This window comes from Urtica dioica, chromosome 10, assembly GCF_054948205.1.
Source record: "Urtica dioica subsp. dioica isolate 48M chromosome 10, U.dioica_male_clone48M_v1_H2, whole genome shotgun sequence".
In the NCBI taxonomy this organism is placed as follows: domain Eukaryota; kingdom Viridiplantae; phylum Streptophyta; class Magnoliopsida; order Rosales; family Urticaceae; genus Urtica; species Urtica dioica.
Genome location: NC_142765.1, coordinates 2477269 through 2500778, shown reverse-complemented (window position 1 = coordinate 2500778; position 23510 = coordinate 2477269). Strand labels below are relative to the sequence as shown.

Sequence of the window (23510 nt, the reverse complement as noted above, 5' to 3'; positions counted from 1 at the left end):
CATACAAAACATACATTTGTATTTGTATGCATTTTGAATTTTCACCGACAATATATAATATGTATTTGTTTATAGGTTGGCTCATCATACAATGACATGAAGTATAGGTCTACTTGCCGTGGCGTTTTATCGACCGTGGAATTGCTCTTCTTCGAATAATTTTTTTACATATTTATGAATATATATATATATATATATATATATATATATGTGTGTGTGTGTTTGGATACATATACATACTAAACACATATATATATACATTTGTCTACATTTTTTTGTAATATTAATTCATAAGCATAGGATTAAAGAATTATCATCTACAATAAGACTTTTTTTCCTTCAACTTAAAATAAGTCAAATAAGAAACAGATAATAAATTTCTATTACTGGGCATCTAACTCGTTTAACAAACAAGTAAAAATGAGACAGAAAACGACATCTTCTTTGACAGAAAATATGGCTCCCCTAATTTTATTATTTCAGGCGATTCACAACCCACTTACCTTGAATTCCTCGTCATCATCACCATCAACCATCTAATTCCATTGGGAAAATTCTTCCATCGGCCGAGGAAGACAGAAAAAACGACAACATTTCCACTTCAGAAAGAAAACGACAGTCTTCCTTCTTATGAGCCGATCCGTGAAAGTGGCCGTAATCGGAGCCGGAGTATCTGGGCTCCGAGCGGCCCACGAGCTTCGAACCGAGGCCCACAAAGTCACCGTCTTCGAAAAAGCGGGTCAAATCGGAGGCACGTGGCTCTACGACCCGCGAACAGAGTCCGATCCACTCAGTCTCGACCCGAAGCGAGAGATCGTCCACGGAAGCTCGTATCGGAATATGCGGACCAATCTTCCCAGGCAGATCATGAGCTTCTCGGACTTTCCGTTCACGATTCGGCCCAACGGAGACCCGAGATCTTTCCCAGGCCACGAAGAGGTTTTTCGTTTCCTCAGCGATTTCGCGGACGAGTTTGGGCTCGCTGAGATGATCCGGTTCGACTCGGAGGTCGTCCGAGTCGCTAGAATTGGAGATGAGTGGGTTGTGGAGTGGAGGACTCGGGGGAGTGACTCGGTGAGTCGGGAATCGTTCGACGCCGTCGTTTTGTGTAATGGACACTTCGTCGAGCCTGAGGTTCCGCTGGTCAACGGTCTGTAAGCTTTACTCAAGAGACTCTCTCTCTCTCTCTCTCTCTCTCTCTCTCTCTCTCTCTCTCTCATTTATAGTCATTTTGACCCCATAAGTTTGTATGTTTTAGAAAATTAACCCAGATTTCATAAAACTATTCAATTTACCCCCGTGAAAAAATATACAACTCAACATCTTATTATTTAAGGTTCAGTAACCATATGAAACATTAGAAATTACTAAATTGCTAACGTTTCATTAATTTTTAGTAAATAATCACATAAATCTATTTACGCAAAGTAAATTTCTAATAAATATGTGTAACTAACGTTGGTTACGTTACGTCATATTTTGTAACTATTTACGAAATATTTATGACAATACGAAAAATTTATAAAACGTTGACTAAAATGAAAATGCTTATGTTTTTGTGGCTTATATCGCTAAATATTTGTATTATTTATTCATGATATTATATCAGGTATAGAAAAATGGCGAGGACATCAAATCCACAGCCACAATTATCGCGTCCCTGAACAATTCCGTGACCAAGTAAATAAACAAAGACATAATCTTGTTACTTTCATTTCACATCAAGTACAAAGAAATAAGTAGTACTGATACAAAAAAAAAAAGAAAAAAAAAACTGAATAATATGTCAGACAGTGGTGTTGATTGGTTATGGAGCCAGTGCTTTTGACATCTCAAGAGACGTTGCTACCGAAGCGAAAGAGGTTCACATTACCGCGAGAAAACCGAACGTCAAACTCGGAAAGTTGGAAAACCACAAGAACGTTTGGCAGCACATGATGGTAATAGATTAAATCTGACAAATTAGTAGTTTCAAGTATTATCTCTTTGTTTAGTTTGTTTTTCTTCCTTGCAGATAAAACATGTTTATGAAGATGGTAGAGTTGATTTCGAAGATGGATCTTCAGTTTCTGCTGATACCATATTTTACTGCACTGGGTATTTTTATTTTATTTTTTTATTTACTTAACTTACTCTCCTTTTGGTTGACACTGCTAAATATAATTGATTAAGTACCCATTTCTTTGATTTAATTACAGGTACAAATACCATTACCCATTTCTAGAAACAAGCGGGGTTGTAACTGTCGATGAGAATCGTGTTGGACCGTTATATAATCACGTCTTTCCTCCGAGCTTAGCTCCATGGTTGTCTTTTATCGGCATCCCAGTTAAGGTCAGTTAAAAACTTCCCATATTTTTTTTATTTTTATTTTTATTATGTAGTAAACATTTTAATCTAGGGAATAATCAGGGTCTACTCTTCGACACGATAGAATTGCAATGCAAATGGGTGGCACGAGTGTTGTCCGGCAAATCCTATCTTCCGAATGAAGAGGAAATGACGATTTTGACCGAAGAATATTATAACAATATGGAAGAGAACTTGGTGCCGAAACGGTCCACGCATTTCGAGTTACACCGGGTTTGTAGCCTTTAGGTGCCTTGTGACTCGAGTTTACTATTTACGCTAGCTAAAAGTACTAAACTTTTTGAAGTCTGTTATGTATGGTGTAGATCGGATACCAAAACTGGCTGTGTGATCAGCTCGGACTGTCACCGGTGAAGGAATGGAAGCTAAGGATGTTCGAAGAGAGCATAAAAAATATAGGCCAACACAGAGACGGGTATAAGGACAAATGGGACAATGCTTATTGGGAGCGAGAAATAGTCAAAGAGGTGGCTGATAATAATAGTAATAAATCAACACTTTTGTGAATTTTGATCCATTTGAATTTGATTTTGTGTTTGATTCGAATTTGTGTTTTAAGTTAGTTTGATTCGCATGGGTTGTTCTGAATTATTCCTATTCTGTCTCTCTTGCATAAATATCCGTTGAAATCATGGTATATAACAGCATATATGAATAATCAAGAGAAAGAGTGAAGCATATGATAAATTATTTAGTATATTTTTCTAATACTTGGATGCAATTTATACATATTGGGCTAATAATTATATGCTTTGTATATGTTGTACTGTTTAGAGTAATTATGAACACCAAGTTTCAGTCCCACACCAGTTGGATCATAAAATTCACATGCCAGTTCTCACATTACTGTTTATATAATTGACATTTTCAAAGACCGTGAAAACAAATGATATCTCATCCGTCTCTCTCCTACCAGCTATATAATAAGACAAGCTGTTGAAAGGCAATTTGCAGAGACGTTTTGAGTCATGTATTATTGCGATGTGAACAAGAAAACAAGTCAAAAAAGCAAATAAGACCAAACACTCTTTCAATATTTGACATCTGCCATACTTTGCCCACAAGTTCATAAATACAACTATTATTTTGTGGAGAATTCAACAAATCATCTTCAACAAAACTACGTTGTCTCTCTGGTGAGTGTTCATTCTATTATTATTAAAGGAAACTTTGGAATTAAATTGATTACTCTATGAATACTGTCTTACCTGAATTCTATATTTTGTTCGGTGGAAAATAGAGAAAACCTTGATCTATTGGCTATTAGACATGGCTGAAGTGGTTGTTGGAGGGGCTTTTCTCTCAGCTTTCCTTCAAGTCTTGTTCGACAGGTTGGCTCCGAAAGAGATCACCAAGTTATTCGGTGGAAAAAAACCGGTTGTTGATGTTTTGCGTGAGGTGAGGAGCGTGGTCAAATCGACGACATGTAAGATATAATTAACGTATATAGAATATACATATACATTAATATCGTATATTCAATATATTCTATATTAAGGAATACGTTATGATATAATCTCATAATAATGGTCTATTAAATCAAACGAAATAATATCCAATTAATGTCTCATTTCCGTTTTACTTTGATGGGAAAGAATTCGGGTTATAAATTGAGACCGATCGTTTTGGTCCCTAATCCGATAATCTCATTCATAAAACACACACCATCTAGTTTCGAGATTACCACGGTTTAGAAGAGCAAAACTTCGTTTTCGTGTTCATTGGGACGCCGCCGCCGACGTTCCGAGTCACCGTTAAAGCTCCGACGATTTTCCGATAACAATGGCCGGAGGTAAACGCTTGATCCATTTCGCTTCCGCTTTTGGGTTCATGTTTCTAATCATATATGTTCGGATTAGAGACTATTATTTCTTACATTTGGTATCAGAGCTTTCATAAACCTTTGTCTTGTTTTTGGAAAACTTTTTCATGGAGCTTTTCGGATTCTAATTTTGTGACGTTAAAACACGAATATTTTTATACGAATCTTTTGGAAAATTGTTTTCTGATTATTTTGGCTTTTGAACCACTTAATTTGGTGCTGTAATGAGGGAGAACGAGTCGGGTCTTTAAACGGGTCTCAACCGGGTTATCTTAACCCGTCTGGAGGTTGAAGACGACTAAAAACGACATGTAGTTTTTTGTTTTACGCTGTTAAAAATATTATTGTCGTTTTTATTCATCATGTCGTTTAAAGCATTATGCTGTCTTGTTTCTAATGTTACGGGCTTGGCTCTTTTGGGTTTTGGTTTGTGTATTTTATTAATTGGGCTTCATTTTTTTTTTTTTTTTTTTTTTAACCCATTAAGCTAGTATTCGGTTTTGGCACTGATGTACGAATTGATTGATAAAGCAGAGTTGTTATATTTTATCAATTTTGACTTTAGTAATACATCAATACGGTTATGCTTTTGTTTTTATTCTTACAAATAGCATTACTTTTGATGCTTTTATTTAATCTGTACATGAAATATATTGATTGTTTTATTTAATGTTTTTTAATCGTATATATACATATGCTGCTCTTTTATTTGCTTGATGGAGTTTATATGCAAATTTTAAGTGTTATTGTATACGATGATATTGTGCTAGTTATTTGTGTTGTACACTTTATTATTACCGTTTGTAATATATGTATAACATTTAGCATAATACAGTTACGGTTATATTGTTAGAATCTTATTAAAATAATTATAAGGTCAAGTGATTTATATAATCTTAATTAATTAGAGAGTAGCCACAGCATCTTTAATTAATTTAAGTTATAATTTAGAAATAAAATCACATAAAACAATAGTTGTAGTTAATTATATAATATATTATAAAATATACCCACAGGAAATTTTATAATATTTGTATAATTAATTAGGATAAAATATCAAATTATATTTCCTAATTAACCCACAGGTATTAGGAAAAGGAACATAGTTTGTTATCATAACGTGTGAATCTAATGGAATTAGAATTTCAGCCCACAGGCAAATTTTATGTCTCTAGATTCATTAAGTACATATTTTACATTGGTAAATCATGATATAGTTAATTTCTTCAAAACATAAGTTTAATAAGCATGTTTAATTTCTTTAAATTGCAGCTAGTCAAACTGTTAGTTACTCTGATGTTAAGTGCGATGTTCCCGAACTCAAAGGGGACAACTTTAAGGTTTGGAAAGAAAGAGTTCTCCTTCAGTTGGGATGGATGGATATTGACTATGCCATAAGGAAGCCTGAACCCCCTAAAATCACTGAGAAAAGTACCCCTGATCAGGTTGATCTTTATGAAAAGTGGGAGCGATCTAATCGCCTCTGCGTTATGTTCATAAAGACCAAAGTATCTGCTGGGGTTAGGGGTTCAATTGAGGAATATGACAATGTTCGTCTCTTAATGAAAGCAATTGACGATCAATTTGTCACTTCAGATAAGGCTTTGGCAAGTACTCTCATCATGCAGTTCTCATCCATTAAGCTCACTGGAATAGGAGGTATGCGTGATCATATCATGCGTATGAGGGATATTGCGGCTCAATTAAAGACGCTGGAAGTTGAAATGTCTGAAACCTTTCTGGTTCACTTCATTCTGTGCACTCTGCCCCAACAATATGGTCCATTTAAGATTTCTTATAACACACATAAGGATAAATGGTCAATTAATGAACTCATGACCATGTGTGTTCAAGAGGAGCATAGGTTGGCTATGGAACAGGGTGAGAAAGTGAATCTGACTTTCTCCGAAAGGAAGAAGAAAGATCGTGCCAAAGGCAAAGGCAAGCTCTCTGTCAAACCGGACATTAAGAAAGAGCCAAAGTGTTTCTTTTGCAATAAGAAAGGACACATGAAGAAAGAATGCTCTAAGTTCCAGAATTGGCTTGAGAAGAAAGGTATTCAATTTTCGTTTGTATGTTATGAATCAAATCTAACTGATGTTGGTCATAATACTTGGTGGATTGACTCTGGTTCTACAATCCATGTTTCAAATACCTCGCAGGGATTGCAAAACCTACGGAAGCCAGTGGGAAGTGAGTGCTACATCCTCTCAGGAGGGAGAATGAGCTCACATGTGGAGGCTGTTGGTTCTTGCAATTTGGTTTTGAGTACTGGTTTTATTTTGCATTTGGAAAAGACTTTTTATGTTCCTAGTTTTTCAAGGAATTTAATTTCAGTTTCGAGACTTGTACCTTTTGGTTTTGGCTTTAACTTTTTGGATGATCGTTTTACATTATTAAATAAATCCAAAATTGTTGGTTATGGTACATTGTCTCATGATGGTCTTTATTCTGTTACTTTGCAAAATAATACTGCTTATAACTCTTTGAATGTTACTGCTGGGTTGAAACGTTGTATTATGAATGAAAATTCTTCTCTATTGTGGCACCGGAGATTGGGACATATTTCCATTTTAAGAATCAAGAGGTTGGTGAATGAAGGGGTACTTAGTACTCTTGATTTCACTGACTTCGAGACTTGTGTGGATTGCATAAAGGGAAAGCAAACCAATAAGTCTAAAAAGGGTGCAAAGAGAAGTACTGAATTGTTAGAAATCATACATACTGACATTTGTTGTCCAGACATGGATGCTAGTGGTCCAAAATACTTTATCACTTTCATAGATGATTTCTCACGATATATGTATCTCTATTTACTTCGTTCTAAGGATGAAGCTATAGATGCCTTTAAAGTTTTCAAGGCTGAAGTAGAGTTACAATGCGGTAAGCAAATTAAGATAGTGAGATCAGATAGAGGTGGTGAGTATTATGGTAGATATACAGAGAATGGACAAGCACCTGGGCCATTTGCGAAGTTTCTTCAAGAACATGGGATTGTTGCCCAATACACGATGCCTGGTACTCCAGATCAAAATGGTGTATCAGAAAGAAGAAACCGAACTTTAATGGACATGGTGAGAAGTGTGAGGAGTACCACGAAACTTCCTCAATTCTTGTGGACTGAAGCACTAAAGACGGCTGTGTATATATTAAACCGAGTTCCAACCAAGGCTGTTTTGAAAACGCCTTTTGAGTTATTCAAAGGTTGGAAACCCAGTTTGCAACATATACGCATTTGGGGATGCCCGTGTGAAGTGAGAATTTATAATCCACAAGAAAAGAAACTAGACCCTAGGACTATTAGTGGGTATTTCATTGGATATGCCGAGAAGTCTAAAGGTTATAGATTCTATTGTCCGTCTCATAGTACTAGGATTGTGGAATCAAGGAATGCAAAATTTCTTGAGAATGACTTGATTAGTGGGAGTGAACCATTGCGTGATTCGGTCCCTGCAATGGATCACGATGAAGCTGAACCCTCTAATTCAAGTGATAGATTGATTATCATACACACTCCTCAAGTTCAATCGTGTGTACGACAACCAACTATTGAAGTTCCACGAGCTGATAATGTTGATCCTGTAGATCAAGTTGCTGATCGAGATCATGTTGAACAACCTGTTGAACAACAAGATCATCAAGAGAATGATGAAGCACCATTAAGAAGATCTACTAGAGTTAGAAATTCAGCAATCCCTAGTGATTATGAAGTATATCTGCAAGAAATGGATGGCAACATTGGAGCCGAGAATGATCCTGAAACGTTTTCACAAGCTGTAAGTTCTAAAGAATCTAACTTATGGCACGAGGCTATGATTGAGGAGATGAACTCTATGGGAAAGAATCAAGTCTGGGATCTTGTCGAGTTGCCTGATGGTGTAAAAGCCATCGGATGCAAATGGGTCTTTAAAACAAAGAAAGACTCACAAGGCAACATCGAGAGACATAAAGCAAGACTTGTAGCCAAAGGGTTCACTCAAAGAGAAGGAATTGATTACACTGATACATTTTCGCCCGTATCAAAGAAAGATTCACTTCGCACAATTATGGCATTAGTAGCTCATTTTGACTTCGAGCTACATCAAATGGATGTGAAAACGGCCTTCCTTAACGGAGATCTAGAGGAAGAGGTTTACATGAAACAACCTGAAGGATTCTCCTCTAGTCACGGTGAGCATTTAGTCTGCAAACTTAATAAATCCATTTACGGCTTAAAACAAGCCTCCCGCCAATGGTATTTAAAGTTTCATGATGTCATCACTTCTTTCGGTTTCGAAGAGAATGTCATGGATCAATGTATATACCAGAAGGTCAGTGGGAGTAATATATGTTTCCTTGTTTTATATGTGGATGATATTTTGTTAGCGACTAATGATAATGGAATGTTGTACGAGGTGAAACAATTTCTTTCTAAGAACTTTGATATGAAAGATATGGGTGAGGCATCTTATGTCATTGGCATTAAGATCCATAGAGAAAGATCACGAGGCATTTTGGGTTTGTCTCAAGAGACCTATATCAACAAAGTTCTAGAGAGATTTCGGATGAAAGATTGTTCGCCAAGTATAGCACCTGTTGTGAAGGGTGACAAATTCTGTCTTGATCAATGTCCAAAGAATGATCTTGAGCGCGATCAAATGAAGAATATTCCATATGCTTCCGCTGTAGGAAGCCTTATGTATGCTCAGGTCTGTACCAGACCTGACATTGCATATGCTGTTGGAGTATTGGGTAGATATCAGAGTAACCCAGGTCTTGACCATTGGAAAGCTGCAAAGAAGGTTATGAGATACCTTCAAGGAACAAAGGATTACATGCTTATGTTCAGACGAACCGATGAATTGGAGGTGGTTGGCTACTCTGATGCTGACTACGCAGGCTGCATAGATTCCAGAAAATCCACTTCAGGATATGTGTTTATGCTAGCCGGCGGAGCTGTATCTTGGAGAAGCACGAAGCAGACACTGGTCGCTACTTCCACCATGGAGGCCGAGTTCGTGTCTTGTTTTGAAGCTACATCACATGGTGTTTGGTTGAAGAGTTTTATATCTGGACTTAGAGTTGTAGACTCTATTTCTAGGCCTATTAAGTTGTACTGTGACAACTCAGCTGCTGTCTTTATGGCTAAGAATAATAAAAGTGGAAGTCGAAGTAAGCATATCGACATCAAGTATCTAGCCATAAGAGAACGTGTTAAGGATGGTAAAATGCTCATCCAACACATTAGCACTGAGTTGATGATTGCCGATCCTTTGACTAAAGGCATGCCACCAAAGAAATTTAAGGATCATGTGGAAAATATGGGACTTGGTTCCATAATGTAATTTTTCATAGTACGCTACATTTCCATTTATGAAACTCGTATTCAGTTTAATATTTCTCGTATGGTTTGTGCACATTCATTTTCATTATTGAATTGAGAAGTATTTTCTTAAGTTTGGACCTAGAATAAACATATGGTTTATTCATTATATTTGATGGGATATTATGTGAAAGAAATTATATATGTGATACATGGAAGATAATACTTATTTATAGAGGACCTATCGCCATGATCCATATATTAATTTTTTCTTTGTGACGTATATTAGATTTTATAGACCAAGTGGGAGAATGTAAGATATAATTAACGTATATAGAATATACATATACATTAATATCGTATATTCAATATATTCTATATTAAGGAATACGTTATGATATAATCTCATAATAATGGTCTATTAAATCAAACGAAATAATATCCAATTAATGTCTCATTTCCGTTTTACTTTGATGGGAAAGAATTCGGGTTATAAATTGAGACCGATCGTTTTGGTCCCTAATCCGATAATCTCATTCATAAAACACACACCATCTAGTTTCGAGATTACCACGGTTTAGAAGAGCAAAACTTCGTTTTCGTGTTCATTGGGACGCCGCCGCCGACGTTCCGAGTCACCGTTAAAGCTCCGACGATTTTCCGATAACAATGGCCGGAGGTAAACGCTTGATCCATTTCGCTTCCGCTTTTGGGTTCATGTTTCTAATCATATATGTTCGGATTAGAGACTATTATTTCTTACACGACAAGGTTGGTCAACGACGCGGAGGAGAAGCAGATCACAGACGAGGATGTCGGAGAGTGGCTCGACGAACTCAAAGATGTTGTGTATCGTGTCGATGACTTGGTTGATACCATTAACAGCGAAGCTTTGAGACTTGAGGTTGAAGCTGATCAGCCTTCCAGTTCAGTTATCTTCGCAGATTTGTTCACTAATACTGGATTTGATGACATGGTCAAGAATGAAGCTACCGAGCTCCTTTGTAGATTCAAAATTCTTTTAGATCAAAAGGATAATCTTGGTCTGAGAGAAGGTTACGACATAATGAAACCGCCTTCTCAAAGGCCACCTACTCCTTTGGCGGGAGAATCCGGTGTCTACGGAAGGAATGGTGACAAAGAGGCCATTGTTGAGTTGTTGCTCTCCGGCGATGGAAGCGAGGAAAATTTATGTGTCATTCCGATTGTCGGGATGGGTGGTATCGGAAAAACCACCCTTGCTCAGCTCGTTTATGACGATTCTAGAGTCAAGGATAGTTTTGATCTTAGAGCATGGGTGACAATATCAGATGATTTTGACATCTATAAGATTACAAAGCTAATCTTGGAAAAGGTCACATCACAAGAGTGCTGTTATGGAGACTTGTTTGAGATTCAGCAGAATTTGAGGGATGCCTTGAGAGGGAAGAAATTCCTTTTGGTTCACGATGATGTTTGGAATGAAAACTATCATCTTTGGGACTGTTTGAGAAGCTCCTACGAATATGGATCGAAAGAAAGTAAAGTCATTGTGACTACACGAAGTACAACTGTCGCCTCTGTCATGGCTTCTGGAAAAACTACTACTTATTATTTATCTGAATTGTCGACCGAAGATTGTTGGCTGTTATTTTCACGACATGCTTTTAGAAGTGAAGCAGACGCTCATGCGCATCAAGATTTGCAAGTTATTGGACGAGAGATAGTGAGAAAATGCAAAGGTCTTCCTTTAGCAATCAAATCTCTCGGCGGTCTATTGCGCTCCGAAAGAAATTCAAAGAAATGGGAAAACATACTCAAAAGTGAAGTGTGGGATGAGTTGTACAGAAAAGAAAAAAATATCCTTCCCGCTTTATGGTTGAGCTATAGTCGTATGCCTGCGCATCTAAAACGGTGTTTTTCTTATTGCTCCATATTTCCGAAAAGTTACGAGTTTGAGAAAGAAAAGATAATCATGTTGTGGATGGCCGAAGGATTTTTGCAGAGCGATAAGAAGTATATGACAATGGAGGAGGTTGGAGATGAGTACTATGAAGATCTCATATCGAGGTCGTTGTTTCAGAAGTCAAGTCACGATGTCTCAATTTTCCTTGTGCATGACCTCGTTCACGATTTAGCCATGTTTGTATCGCGTGGATTTTGCTGCCAACTGGACGAAAGCAACGACTTGCATCGGCTTGTAAGTCAAACTCGACATTTGTCATATAGCCACGAGTCTGCAACATTTGAGGGAGTATGTAAAGCGAAGAATCTGCGCACCTTTATTGAATCGCGTGAATTCACTCACTCTCGATTGCCTCGCCAATTCTTGTTAACATCAGGAAGATTCTTGAGAGTGCTTGCATTGCATGGATCTTTTATCACCGAAATCTCAGATTCAATTGAAAATCTTATACATTTGAGGTACTTGGACTTGTCTTACTCATCGATTAAAGAATTACCTAACTCAATATGTAGGTTGTACAATCTGCAGACTTTGTTATTGTTGGGATGTCACAGTCTTAGGGAATTGCCAAAGGACATGGAAAAGCTGATTAATCTGCGGCATCTAGATATCACAGGAGTCCCTTTGAAAGGGATGTCATTTGAAATAAAAAACATGAAGTCTTTGAAGACATTGAGTAAAATAGTTGTAGGTGATGGTGACAAGTGTGGTAAGATCAAAGAATTGAAACAGTTCCAACCTTTCAAAGGAAGACTTGAAATTTCGGGGATCGAGAACGTGGTTGATGCAGAGGAGGCTCTGGAGGCCGACATGAAGGATAAGAAGGGAATTAAGGATCTGAGTCTGATATGGAGTTTTGAATCTGTCGGCACCGCTGATAGCTCAAAGAGAGAGAGAGAAATACTCGATTCACTTCGGCCTCATACAAACATGAGGACTCTCGCAATCGAGTATTACAGAGGTACAATATTTTCGGATTGGGTGGGACACGATTCGTTTTCCAACATAGTGTCGATCCGCCTAGAGAACTGTAAAAGTTGTTGCATTTTGCCTCCGCTTGGACAACTTCCGTGCCTCAAAGAACTTCAAATAGCCGGGTTCGACAACATGGCGAGAATGGGTGACGAGATTCACGGCCATAGTAGCAGCGAAAGCTCTTTCAGATGCTTAGAAAGATTAGAGATACGTGATATGTTGCGGTGGAAGGAGTGGTCGTTCGGCGGTGGAGACGGAAGAATATTCTTCCCTCGTCTCGCAACCTTAAGATTGGTCGGATGTCCCGAGTTGAACGTCGATCTCCGATCCATATCCCCTGAACCGCTCTCGAAGCTGAAGCATCTATTCATCGACAACTGCAAAATGGTTCTGAATTGGGATCTGCGTAGACTCTCGTCGTTGGAAGACTTGTTCGTGGGCGATTGGGAGAGAGACTCGTTTCCCCATCGTGGGTTTCTACCGGAGAGCCTGGTCAGTATCAACATAGGATTCAGCCACGTGGCGACCCTGAACGGCGAGGCTTTTCGAAAACTCACCTCACTCGAGAGGCTTAGCATCATCGGGTGCCCTCGGCTTCGGTGCTTGCCGGAGACAGGTCTACCCGTCTCGCTCGCCTTATTGAGAATCTGGGGCTGTCATCGATCGTTGGAGAAGCGGTGAGAGAAAGATAAAGGCGAAGACTGGCCTAAGATTTCCCACGTCCCTCTCGCCGAGGTATTCTCGTTACAGCAGAAATGAAGCTTGGCTTGACCGACAAGGTACGTCCCTCCCGGATAGATGTGACGAGAAAGACCAAACAAGTGCTTACATTTTTCTTGCGTCGTCTTTATTACAAAGTACATATGCGAATAAAGATGCAATGAGAGTAACTATTGTTTATCTTTTTTTCTTTTCTTTTCAGTTATTCCGCGGGGTTTGCAAACCATCAAATTTTATGGCTCGCTGCGTTAAGGACAACAAAGATGATTAGAGTGGTAATAGAGGGGGAGAGAATCTTCAGAATTCATAGAATAGTTTTGAAAATATGACCGTTTTCTGAGGATATTTTTTTCGCAGATTTGGCTCTATGATTTGTAGCTAGAAAAAAAAAGGGTAATTAAGCTAAATGGCCTCCCGAAAATAAGCAATTTATTTTTAGCTCACATTTAGTTAATTAATGGTAAATAGCCATTGAGATTTATTTACAGTCAAAATGGGACAAGATTGCCCTTTGTTATTCCCGCCCATTTTGTGATCACGGTTATTAAATGTCATCGGCTCAAATATTTGGTCATTAATGATGGCGAAAATTGAGGAAATTCATTATAACCGTATCCATTCACACGCTATTTACTGCTCTTCAGGAAAAAAAAAGTGGATTTGGCCGCCATCAATGGCCGAGCCCAAGCACCCCCCTCCTCTCTCTCATCGGCATCGTCTCATTCATCTCCTTCTCCTATCTTCTTTTTCATTCCTTGCGCGCCATCAATGGCCGAGACCGAGCACCACCCGCGCGTGTTCCAGCCGAGAAAACGAGGACAGCCACGAGCCGCCAAGGATGCCGGACCGAGAGGAGACACCGGGAAACGACGCAGAGAGCACCGAAGAGTTGATTTCACAGCCATAAATGGTTCTGGCCGTGCGTGCGTGTGAAATGGTTCTCCCCGCCTCCAAGCTCCGCGAGAGGCACCACCTCCTTCAGGCCGCCGCCACCACTAATAATCACGACCACCACCACGTCACCACCGCCGTCAAAGCGTCACTTCGTCCTCCTCTCCGCGATCTGCGTCCAAGGTCCCGATCTGCGACACCGCGAAGAACAATTTTTTTGTTGTTGTTCATAGAAAACATACTTACAGTATATTCGTGTAAATAAGAAGCATATTTAGAGTATATTCATTGTAAATACAAAACATATTTACAATATATTCATTGTAAATAAGAAGCATATTTACAGTATATTCGTGTAAATAAAAACTGGAAAAAATTCTGTAAATATTTTGGACGTTCTAAAATATTTTGGCGGCCAACTGAGATCATGAATATCGTAATTGTAATATTTGAATTGTTTTCCAGAATAAAGTCAATAAATGAGGAATATTTTGCCACAAAAATAGAAATTGATTGCCTAAGGTCAACCGGTACCTATAACTACTTTCCTAATAGGTTTCCTTAAATTTTTTTTTAAAAAAACGGCCTTGTTTATTTAATTCGAAATTTGAAAAAAAAACTGCCTAATTAATTCAATCTGCCGAATTAAATAAAGGCAAAAATGTAAACCTAATTTATTTAATAAGCTGCCACGTAAGCAATATGGCTATTTACAGGAAATTAACGAAAGGTTGGCTAAAAATAAATTACTACACATTCCGTGGCTTAAGCAGCCAATTATTTGAAGAAAAAAAAATCATTCACAGGTTCAATGAAGAAAGACATTTTACTTTAGCAGCATCGCAGTGGTTGACTTTATTTACCTTCATTATGGCTAGTCTGCGTTGGTGTAAAAAATCAGACGCTTGAGATGTGCCCTATTTGAATGAAAGTTGGTTCAAAGCATGTACTGTTATTTATCATCTTCAGTTCTGTAATTACTGTACTTTACAAACTTATATTTTGATAATCACAACGAAGAACGATAAATAGGACTCAAACAAACAAAATTTGATCAGCATTTATATTAATGAAACTTGCCAAAGGCTGTACAGATCTGATTGCAATGGCATTATATTCATATCACCATAAAATTATAAAACAAAAACTAAAATAAAAAAACTCAATTGTCTAAATTAATTTGTGTCAATCCTCAAGATACTTCTGTTTCTTAGATTTGTTCATGTATGGACTAAGGACCCACTCCGTCTCCGCTTCAAGTTGGTCCACTGTGCCTAATTTTATCTACAAAACCAATGGAAAATTTGAAATAATAATAAATAAATAAATAAAATCAACATCATATCAACATTTCAGCAAGTTGCTGAGATTGCACTGCCAGAGCTGCCCCGATCCGTGATTTGAACGTCACGAACGCGACAGGCAATTCCTAGAAAAAATCATATGATGAAATTAAGAAATAGTATCTCGTTACCTTTTTTTTTTTTTTTTTTTTTATTGAGGGAGGTTTCGGACTGAAGTTGGGGAATCTTGAGACGAATGGCCTCAAGTTTTTCCTCTTTACGAGCCAGCTTTGCTTTGTTGCGATCGGCCTCGTCCAACAACAGAGACGTTCTTCTTTACGAACGATATTTTGTTTCGCGATGATGATCGAGCTATATATGTCGAATAAAGCGTACTATATCAACTTCTAGAGATCTTCTCCATCGTACAGAATCTGATAGGAACGGTAATTGTTCGGATAGTACTTGGAGAAGAATTGTCCGACGGATAGTAAGAATCTGTCTGGTTGGGGTTTCTTTTAACCAATATATCATCATAGTCCTGAAAAAAAATATTTTCTTTTCTAAAAAGAAACAAATAAAGTGCAAGTTATATATGGTTCAATTGATCTCAAGAGAATCATACGAAGTTTAGATTGAACATTTTCTGGATTATTAAGTTTCAGATTATCAGCAAAAAAGTAACCGAAGCTTGTATTTGACAAACACACTACTTGAAGATGCCCATATATGTATATATATAGCCCACTATCATCCATAAAAATAAAAATTCAAAAACAAAAGAAATCACTTTACTAGATTACTTGCACACTAAGAAATGTAACATCGATTGCCTGATATGAGTTGGCTATAAAAGTGGCCAAGTTTACACATTATAAAACAGCCTCTTTTTTTTTTTCCCTTTATAGAAATTTGAATTGAATATTACAAGTTGTTGACAGCTCAAATAAAAATAGTAATAATCAAAATAAATAAATAAATAATATGATCCGATATAAGCTCTTTTGTCGGACTATGATTTGGTTGAGGAACATCATGATAATCGGGGGTCCTTTGTTGGTCGGGCGGTGTCCGAGACACAGACGGTGTCCGAAACACGACCGGATTCTCATTCACGGGCGCTTTAACCACGGGCGGTTTCTTCAACACGGGCGGTTTCTTCATGATCGAAAATATCCAAAGCATCCTTTTGTATATGAATTTGGAAGCTTGATCATCTTCGGTTTTCAACTCTTCAGTTTTACATGAAAAAATAAAAAAGAAAAAAAATTAAAATAAGTGTCAAGATTGTTACAAGTGCAAAACATACGTATACACACGACATGGTATATAAAAAAAAAAATATGTGATATTTAAGTATTACCTGAAGAAGCTTTAGCTATGCTCAAAGCAAATAGGGAGAGCCCAATGACTACAATTGAAATCTTCATTGTGGAAAAAGAAATCCTGCTTTGATCGGAAATAATGCAAAGCTAGTCTTAAATATCCTTAAAAGCATTGATGAGAGATTACTTTAAGACCCTCGTCTTGAGGGTCCTATACCCTCAAAATTAATGAAGCGCCTAGCTTAGAAAAATGTGAAATAATGACAATAAATTAGCACTGCCAAGGGTTAGAGCCACCTTCGCCCCAGGAGGGGCAAATGCCTCCTTTGAATTTTTAGAAATTATAATTTTTACCTTAAAATTTTTAACATTTTTAATACAAATCAAAGCCCTAGAAACTATTTGAGACTCCTCTCAATTCCACTCTTCAAGCACACGCATATGCTTAGACGACTTCAGTCTTCAACGCACGTGAATCTTCAATCACGTAAACGCAGAACCCAAATCACTCAAACACTCAATCTTCTGGAATAATATTTGGTGAATAACACCGCTCAAAACAATCTAACTAGTTTCCCAATCCGTCGATCTTGCACGTCTAGGAACCCTAATTATTTTTTCAAAAGCGTCAAAACTGCTAAGGGGGTAGCGCAAGTCTTTTATAGCAGTCACACAACTCTGTAAGTAAATCTAGGGTTTTCTCCTGAAAATTTGCCCACCCGACTTGTTTCTAACTCCGCCACTGAGCGCTGCCACATATTACTACAAACGTTGCCAATATATATATATATATATATATATATATATATATATATATATATATATATATATATAAGCTACTACTTATTTCGGGCATTGGAAGCTATTGGATTTTTTGCTTCCATTAAGACACCTTTTGGTTGTTATTGGAACAAAGATTTCCGTTAGCTTATTGGCGGAATTCCGAGCTTAACGGAAGCAGAATTTCCTTTGAACTTATTGGAATTCACTAGGACAAAAATGGTTATCCGGTGCGACGATTGTCGCACCAAATACCTCAAAAGTCGCACCTAATACTTTATTAGGTGCGACACTTTCAGGTGCGACATGTCGCACCTAATGCCCAAGCTATTTTCCTGCCAAATTTATAATAATTGGCGGTAAATTCATATTGGGTGCGACATTCGCACCTAATGCCCAACACCAGCTCTCGCAGAAACGAGGCCAGTCGTTGGTCCCCGCTTCTTCCTCGGCATCTGCGGGAAATCACGCTCTCCTCCTGATGGGTCATGACCTGAAGTAGACATCCTGCAAAATACGTTTTATTCTACCAGAAATTCGGCAGAGTTTCCCCTATAATATTGACTAACCAAAAGCTGCAATTTAAAAACAAACAATATATATAACCAACCAAGACTATCCTATTCATATATATTACTAATTAATCTATCTAAACATTTAATTCCAATTTCAATTCAAATAATTACGATAATCTAACACTAAACTAAATTTTACATTTCAATTCAACATAACTAACTAAACTACTAATTAACAATCACACAAACATTTCAATTTCAATTTCAATTCAAATAATTACGATAATCTAAAACTAAACTAAATTAACACTACTACAAATATAGTTTTTCGGTGCGGATGACTTTTGGGTGCGACTTTTCGCACCTAAAAGTCACACCCAAAACTCAAACAAGCCTTGGAAAATTTTCTCGAATTTTTTTAACGTTGCGTGCGACTTGTCGCACCCAAAAGTCCGTTAAAACTTTTGGGTGCGACTTAATCGCACCCAATACTTTATCAAAACTATTAGGTGCGACTTAGTCGCACCCAAATGTCCTAAATTTTTCCGCGGCCAAATTTTCCCCCTCTTTTTACAAATATCATTGGGTGCGACTTTGTCGCACCCAAAAGTACTAACACAGGTCATTGGGTGCGACAAAGTCTCACCCAAATTCTAGGTCAGGATATAAAATAAATTTTCTCTGCGATTTTCATTCATTTAACATTCCGAGCCTCTCTCTCTCTCATTAATCGTCGCTAATCACCCTTTTAGCGACGATAATAGCGTCGCTGATTTTTTGGTGCCAAAAATATTAAAGTTTGGCGGCAAAGATAATTAGCGACGAATTTATCGTCGCTAATTCTTTTTTGTCGTCGCTAAGTTCGCGGGAAAATATTTAGCGACGATTTTATCGTCGCTAATTATTTATGAATTCAGTTAGCGACGATAATATCGTTGCTAATAATGTAGAATTAATTTCGAATTTTAAAGAGGAAAAAATCCCTTCAATTTAATTAAAACGAAAACATTTAGCGACGATTTTCTCGTCGCTAAATATTTTTTTGTCGTCGCTATAAATTTAGCGACGATTAAATCGTCGCTAAATGATTTCGAATTTTAACGAATTTTAAAGAGGGAAAAATCCCTCCCATTTAATTAAAACGAAATGATTTAGCGACGATTAAATCGTCGCTAAATATGTGAAATATACTATTAGCGACGAATAAGTCGTCGCTAAATGCCTGGTGATTTAAGTTCATTTAGCGACGATATAAAATCAGTTAGCGACGATAAAAAATTCTTTAAATACCAAATCGCGACCCAGTTCCCCCATTCGCTCTCTTAACCTAAAATCGCCATTTTTTCTCTGGTTTCTCCTCTCCGTCGTCCGTCCGCCGTGTGCCCTCCTCCGCCGTGTGCCGCCGACGCCGTCGACGCCGACCTCGTCCTCCCCGGTAAGTCTCTCTCTCCTCACTTCTCTCTCTCTCCTCACATCTCTCTCCTTACCTCTCTCTCAACCGTTGCAGCTCCTCCGCCGCTCCGCCACTCCTCCGCCGCTCCGCCGCCGACGCCGTCCTTGTCCGCTTCCCTGCTTCACGCGCGCCGTCCCTGATCTCTCACGGTAAGTTTTTTTTTTTTATAACTTTATATATATATTAGTTATTTATAGAATTAATATATTAGTTATATATATTAGTTATTTTTATATATATAACTTTATTTATATATTAGTTATAAATATAAATGAATTAATTAGTTATAAATGTAAATGAATTAATTAGGTATATTTACATAATTTAGTATAGGGCATTGTAGCAAAATAGCCACTTTGAAACTATAGATTTTGTTTTTAGCATATGTTTCATAACTTTTAGGGAAATAGCCAACGTACTTAGGTGTCAATAATTAATAGACTAATTTTTCCTTTTACTTAATCAAATGGAAATAATGAATATATTTATATTAAATAATAAGCAATAATAAAATAAAATAACAGAAATTTTCAAAATTGTTATACGTGGCACGCTAATCTAGAACGGCTCACTAAGATTGGCGTTACTGTTGAGAACCTGTCAACACAGATAATAAACGTAAATTACTGGAAATTATCTCATTATTGAATGGAAATAAACGGAAATAACTGTAAATAAATCATCTGTAACAACACAGTCTGTACTATTTTTTTTTAAAACCAGATCTGAGATCTGGGTTAAAAAAAAACTCAGATCTAGTTTCGAAATAAATGGAAATAATTGTAAATAATATACTACAGAAGCTTAATTGTAAGGTGCGCCTCCCATCGGGGAAGGCCGGGCCCAGGCTGCCCGGGCCTCCATCGCCGCCGCTCGCCTGCCAAACAGTCCCGGCGTCGCCGCCCAGGGCCGACACGACCATCCCATCGCCCGGCTCGACCTGCGCGACTCCACCCAGGCCGCGCGCGCCCCCAGAGCCGCCTGGGTCTCCTCTGGCGATGCTTCCGGCGCAGACAGCGCCGACGAGGGCCGGCGCACCTTCGCCCGGGCCCGCCTCACCGAGCACGCCTCCACGCCGGTCGACTCGGCTCTCCCCGGCGCTCCTAGGCCGACGCCACCCGGTGCCGATCTCGCCGAACGCAGCCACGCTCGGGTTGGAGAGAGAGAGATAGAGAGAGAGAGAGAGAGAGAGAGAGAGAGAGAGAGAGAAAAACGTGGATTTTCGATTTGTGGAGTGGCTGGAGAGAGAGAGTGAGAGAGAGAGAGAGAGAGAGAGAACGTGGATTGAGTTTCAAAAGCAAAATAACTGCCTCCTACGTATCAGGAACAATTAACGCACAAAAAAAAAGAAAAAAAATATGCTAATTAAAAAACTGAGGACAAAAAAGTAAAACATAATTTGCCACCTATTACGTTTGGCTATTTCCCTAAAAAACTCCAAACCTAGGCTAGATCCCAAACCTAACGTTTTAGGTGGCCTAGTTGCTTATAAAACTCTTTAGTATAAATATTTATATTTATAGAATTAATTATATATTTGTTATAAATTTTATAAATATTTAAATTAGTTTTGTTTACACAAATATTTAAATTAGTTATAAATTTTAATATTAGGTATAAATATTTAAATTAGTTATAAATATTTATATTAGGTAAAATTATGTAAAAACATGTAAAAACAATTAGTTAGTTTATGTAAATTAAATGGAATTGTATTTAATTCTTGTTACAAATGATTAAAAATGTGAAATTAATTAGTTGATATGGATTATGAATTTTAATAATCGAACCACTGAGGTTGGATTTATTGTTAGTTTTAGTATTTAATTCGTCAGTAATTGTTGTATTTGTTGTAGTGGCTTAGAAAAATGTGAAATAATGACAATAAATTAGCACTGCCAAGGGTAGAGCCACCTTCGCCCCAGAAGGGGCAAATGCCTCCTTTGAATTTTTAGAAATTATAATTTTGACCTTAAAATTTTTAGCATTTTTAATATTTTTATCCATATTTATATGATTTTTTCAAATTCCCTCCCCCTGAAAATTTGCCCACCCGACTTGTTTCTAACTCCGCCACTGAGCGCTGCCACATATTACTACAAACGTTGCCAACCATATATATATATATATATATATATATATATATATATATATATATATATATATATATATATATATATATATATATACAAGCTACTACTTATTTCGGGCATTGGAAGCTATTGGATTTTTTGCTTCCATTAAGACACCTTTTGGTTGTTTATTGGAACAAAAAAGTTCCGTTAGCTTATTGGCGGAATTCCGAGCTTAACGGAAGCGGAATTTCCTTTGAGCTTATTGGAATTCACTAGGACAAAAATGGCTATCCGGTGCGACGATTGTCGCACCAAATACCTCAAAAGTCGCACCTAAAAGTTCGTCGCTAAACGCATTAGGTGCGACATGTCGCACCTAATAATCATACCTTTAGGTGCGACTGCCCAAGCTATTTTCTTGCCAAATTTAGAATAATTGGCGGTAAATTCATATCGGGTGCGACATTGTCGCACCTAATACTCTTCCCGCCACTATATTCGGTGCGACATGCCGCACCGAATATGTTATTTTAATTAAATTTTTTTACAAAATTAGAAATTAGAAAATTAATTCAAAATTCATCTAGAATTAAATAAAAATTAATTAACAAAAGTCTAAATTGGAAATAATATTCTGAAAATAGAATTTTTAATTAAAAATACAAATCCGTCGTCCACGATCCCTTAGCGTCATGGTGTTTTTCTGACCATATCGCCAAAGCCGAGCCCATACTCCCATCTTCCTTTCGCTGTAATTTTTCAACATTAAAATATGAATCACATATACATTGCATATTAATATTAAGCGACTTACGTTCCTCAACCGATGACCAAAAAAACTAAGCGACCCTTGTCTCGCCTTCGTCTTCTTCTTCTTCTTCTTCTTCTTCTTCAAATTTCCCCGGTTGCGGACAGACTTTGCCTGCGAGACATAAATTCATTAAGTTCAATATTAAGAAATTCAAATAACCATCAGAAGTTCAACTCATACCTTATGCTCCGGCGAGTTGAACGTCTCCATTGCCTTCAACCAGGCTTCCTGGTTATAGCAACCAGGCTTCCTGGTTATAGCCTTCAGGAGTTTCGTTTTTAGCGAGATCCTTACTCCCGCAAAACGTCTTGAAGAAGAGCTGCGACAACCTCGACTTCTGGTCACGACGCATCCTCTTCGCATCGCGAATGATAGCCATATCAATCTCGTTGCGAATAGGATCTGCATACACAAGCTCGCCAGTGTCGGGATGAGCGTAAATGAAATGGTACTCGTTATGAATCGAGTTCATAAGAGCCGCCACACTCTGCGCAGGCACATGATTCCAGTCTGGTAGGTCGACTGGAATAGTATTCTTGATCAGGTTTCCTAATCGGTTTTGGAACGTCCTGATCAACGGATTTTGCTCCCTGACGTCTTGGTAGAATGCCTGTTGTGTCTGATCGTAGCGAACTATGTTCGCTCCAGGGGTCCCAACACCAGCTCTAGCAGAAACGAGGCCATTCGTTGGTCCCCGCTTCTTCCTCGGCATCTGCGGGGGATCACTCTCTCCTCCTGATGGGTCATGACCTGAAGTAGACATCCTGCAAAATACGTTTTATTCTACCAGAAATTCGGCAGAGTTTCCCCTATAATATTGACTAACCAAAAACTGCAATTTAAAAACAAACAACATATATAACCAACCAAGACTATCCTATTCATATATATTACTAATTAATCTATCTAAACATTTAATTTCAATTTCTATTCAAATAATTACGATAATCTAAAACTAAACTAAATTTTATATTTCAATTCAACATAACTAACTAAACTACTAATTAACAATCACATAAAAATTTCAATTTCAATTTCAATTCAAATAATTACGATAATCTAAAACTAAACTAAATTAAATATTTCAATTCAACTTAAGTAACGAAATTACTAAGTAACAATCACATAAACATTTCAATTCAAATAATAACAATAATATAAAAACTAAAGTAAATTAAACATTCCAATTCAACTTCTCATAAACTTAACGAATTAATTAACCTCACCAATCCAAAATCTCACA

General features: G+C 37.5%; 5 protein-coding genes and 1 long non-coding RNA gene across 6 annotated transcripts; 4 read left to right on the top strand and 2 right to left on the bottom strand.

Annotated features, from left to right (window-relative positions):
• Nucleotides 1-222: 222 nt before the first annotated feature.
• LOC149383029 (flavin-containing monooxygenase FMO GS-OX-like 3) lies at nt 223-3047 on the top strand. The gene is made up of 7 exons (XM_089629666.1): nt 223-1150; nt 1610-1680; nt 1791-1940; nt 2015-2097; nt 2199-2334; nt 2413-2583; nt 2676-3047. The coding sequence occupies exons 1-7, from the start codon at nt 631-633 to the stop codon at nt 2874-2876; spliced, it is 1332 nt and encodes a 443-aa protein (XP_089485792.1). The 5' UTR covers nt 223-630; the 3' UTR covers nt 2877-3047.
• A 754-nt stretch (nt 3048-3801) lies between these two features.
• On the top strand, nt 3802-6410 carry LOC149383028 (uncharacterized). Its single transcript, XM_089629454.1, has 3 exons — nt 3802-4162; nt 5465-6247; nt 6355-6410. The coding sequence occupies exons 1-3, from the start codon at nt 4153-4155 to the stop codon at nt 6387-6389; spliced, it is 828 nt and encodes a 275-aa protein (XP_089485580.1). The 5' UTR covers nt 3802-4152; the 3' UTR covers nt 6390-6410.
• Nucleotides 6411-10163: 3753 nt separating this feature from the next.
• On the top strand, nt 10164-11999 carry LOC149383027 (putative disease resistance RPP13-like protein 1). The gene is made up of 4 exons (XM_089627662.1): nt 10164-10173; nt 10241-11315; nt 11421-11673; nt 11952-11999. The coding sequence occupies exons 1-4, from the start codon at nt 10164-10166 to the stop codon at nt 11997-11999; spliced, it is 1386 nt and encodes a 461-aa protein (XP_089483788.1).
• On the top strand, nt 11912-13485 carry LOC149383026 (putative disease resistance RPP13-like protein 1). Its single transcript, XM_089629455.1, has 2 exons — nt 11912-13193; nt 13337-13485. Exon 1 carries the CDS (start codon nt 12016-12018, stop codon nt 13093-13095), a length of 1080 nt encoding a protein of 359 aa, XP_089485581.1. The 5' UTR covers nt 11912-12015; the 3' UTR covers nt 13096-13193; nt 13337-13485.
• Nucleotides 13486-16209: 2724 nt separating this feature from the next.
• On the bottom strand, nt 16210-16853 carry LOC149383025 (uncharacterized). Its single transcript, XR_016301923.1, has 2 exons — nt 16672-16853; nt 16210-16540 (listed from the first exon to the last, which is right to left on the bottom strand). It is a non-coding gene; the product is annotated as an uncharacterized LOC149383025 (long non-coding RNA).
• Nucleotides 16854-21954: 5101 nt separating this feature from the next.
• LOC149383024 (uncharacterized) lies at nt 21955-22682 on the bottom strand. Its single transcript, XM_089628371.1, has 3 exons — nt 22448-22682; nt 22271-22378; nt 21955-22205 (listed from the first exon to the last, which is right to left on the bottom strand). The coding sequence occupies exons 1-3, from the start codon at nt 22673-22675 to the stop codon at nt 22110-22112; spliced, it is 432 nt and encodes a 143-aa protein (XP_089484497.1). The 5' UTR covers nt 22676-22682; the 3' UTR covers nt 21955-22109.
• Between the last annotated feature and the right edge of the window lie 828 nt (nt 22683-23510).

Excerpts from the sequence above, each read along its gene's own strand:
- LOC149383029 (XM_089629666.1), top strand. The coding sequence starts at position 631 with ATGAGCCGATCCGTGAAAGTGGCCGTAATCGGAGCCGGAGTATCTGGG. Across the intron at positions 1,151-1,609 it reads TGAGGTTCCGCTGGTCAACG|GTATAGAAAAATGGCGAGGA; the intron begins GTCTGTAAGCTT and ends ATATTATATCAG. Across the intron at positions 1,681-1,790 it reads CTGAACAATTCCGTGACCAA|ACAGTGGTGTTGATTGGTTA; the intron begins GTAAATAAACAA and ends ATAATATGTCAG.
- LOC149383028 (XM_089629454.1), top strand. Across the intron at positions 6,248-6,354 it reads GAATTGGCTTGAGAAGAAAG|GGATTGCAAAACCTACGGAA; the intron begins GTATTCAATTTT and ends AATACCTCGCAG.
- LOC149383027 (XM_089627662.1), top strand. Across the intron at positions 11,316-11,420 it reads AGTGAAGTGTGGGATGAGTT|TTACGAGTTTGAGAAAGAAA; the intron begins GTACAGAAAAGA and ends ATTTCCGAAAAG. Across the intron at positions 11,674-11,951 it reads GCAACGACTTGCATCGGCTT|GTTGTACAATCTGCAGACTT; the intron begins GTAAGTCAAACT and ends CTCAATATGTAG.
- LOC149383026 (XM_089629455.1), top strand. The coding sequence starts at position 12,016 with ATGGAAAAGCTGATTAATCTGCGGCATCTAGATATCACAGGAGTCCCT.
- LOC149383024 (XM_089628371.1), bottom strand. The coding sequence starts at position 22,675 with ATGCAGATCCTATTCGCAACGAGATTGATATGGCTATCATTCGCGATG. Across the intron at positions 22,379-22,447 it reads TCAACTCGCCGGAGCATAAG|GCAAAGTCTGTCCGCAACCG; the intron begins GTATGAGTTGAA and ends TATGTCTCGCAG. Across the intron at positions 22,206-22,270 it reads TTGGTCATCGGTTGAGGAAC|CGAAAGGAAGATGGGAGTAT; the intron begins GTAAGTCGCTTA and ends GAAAAATTACAG.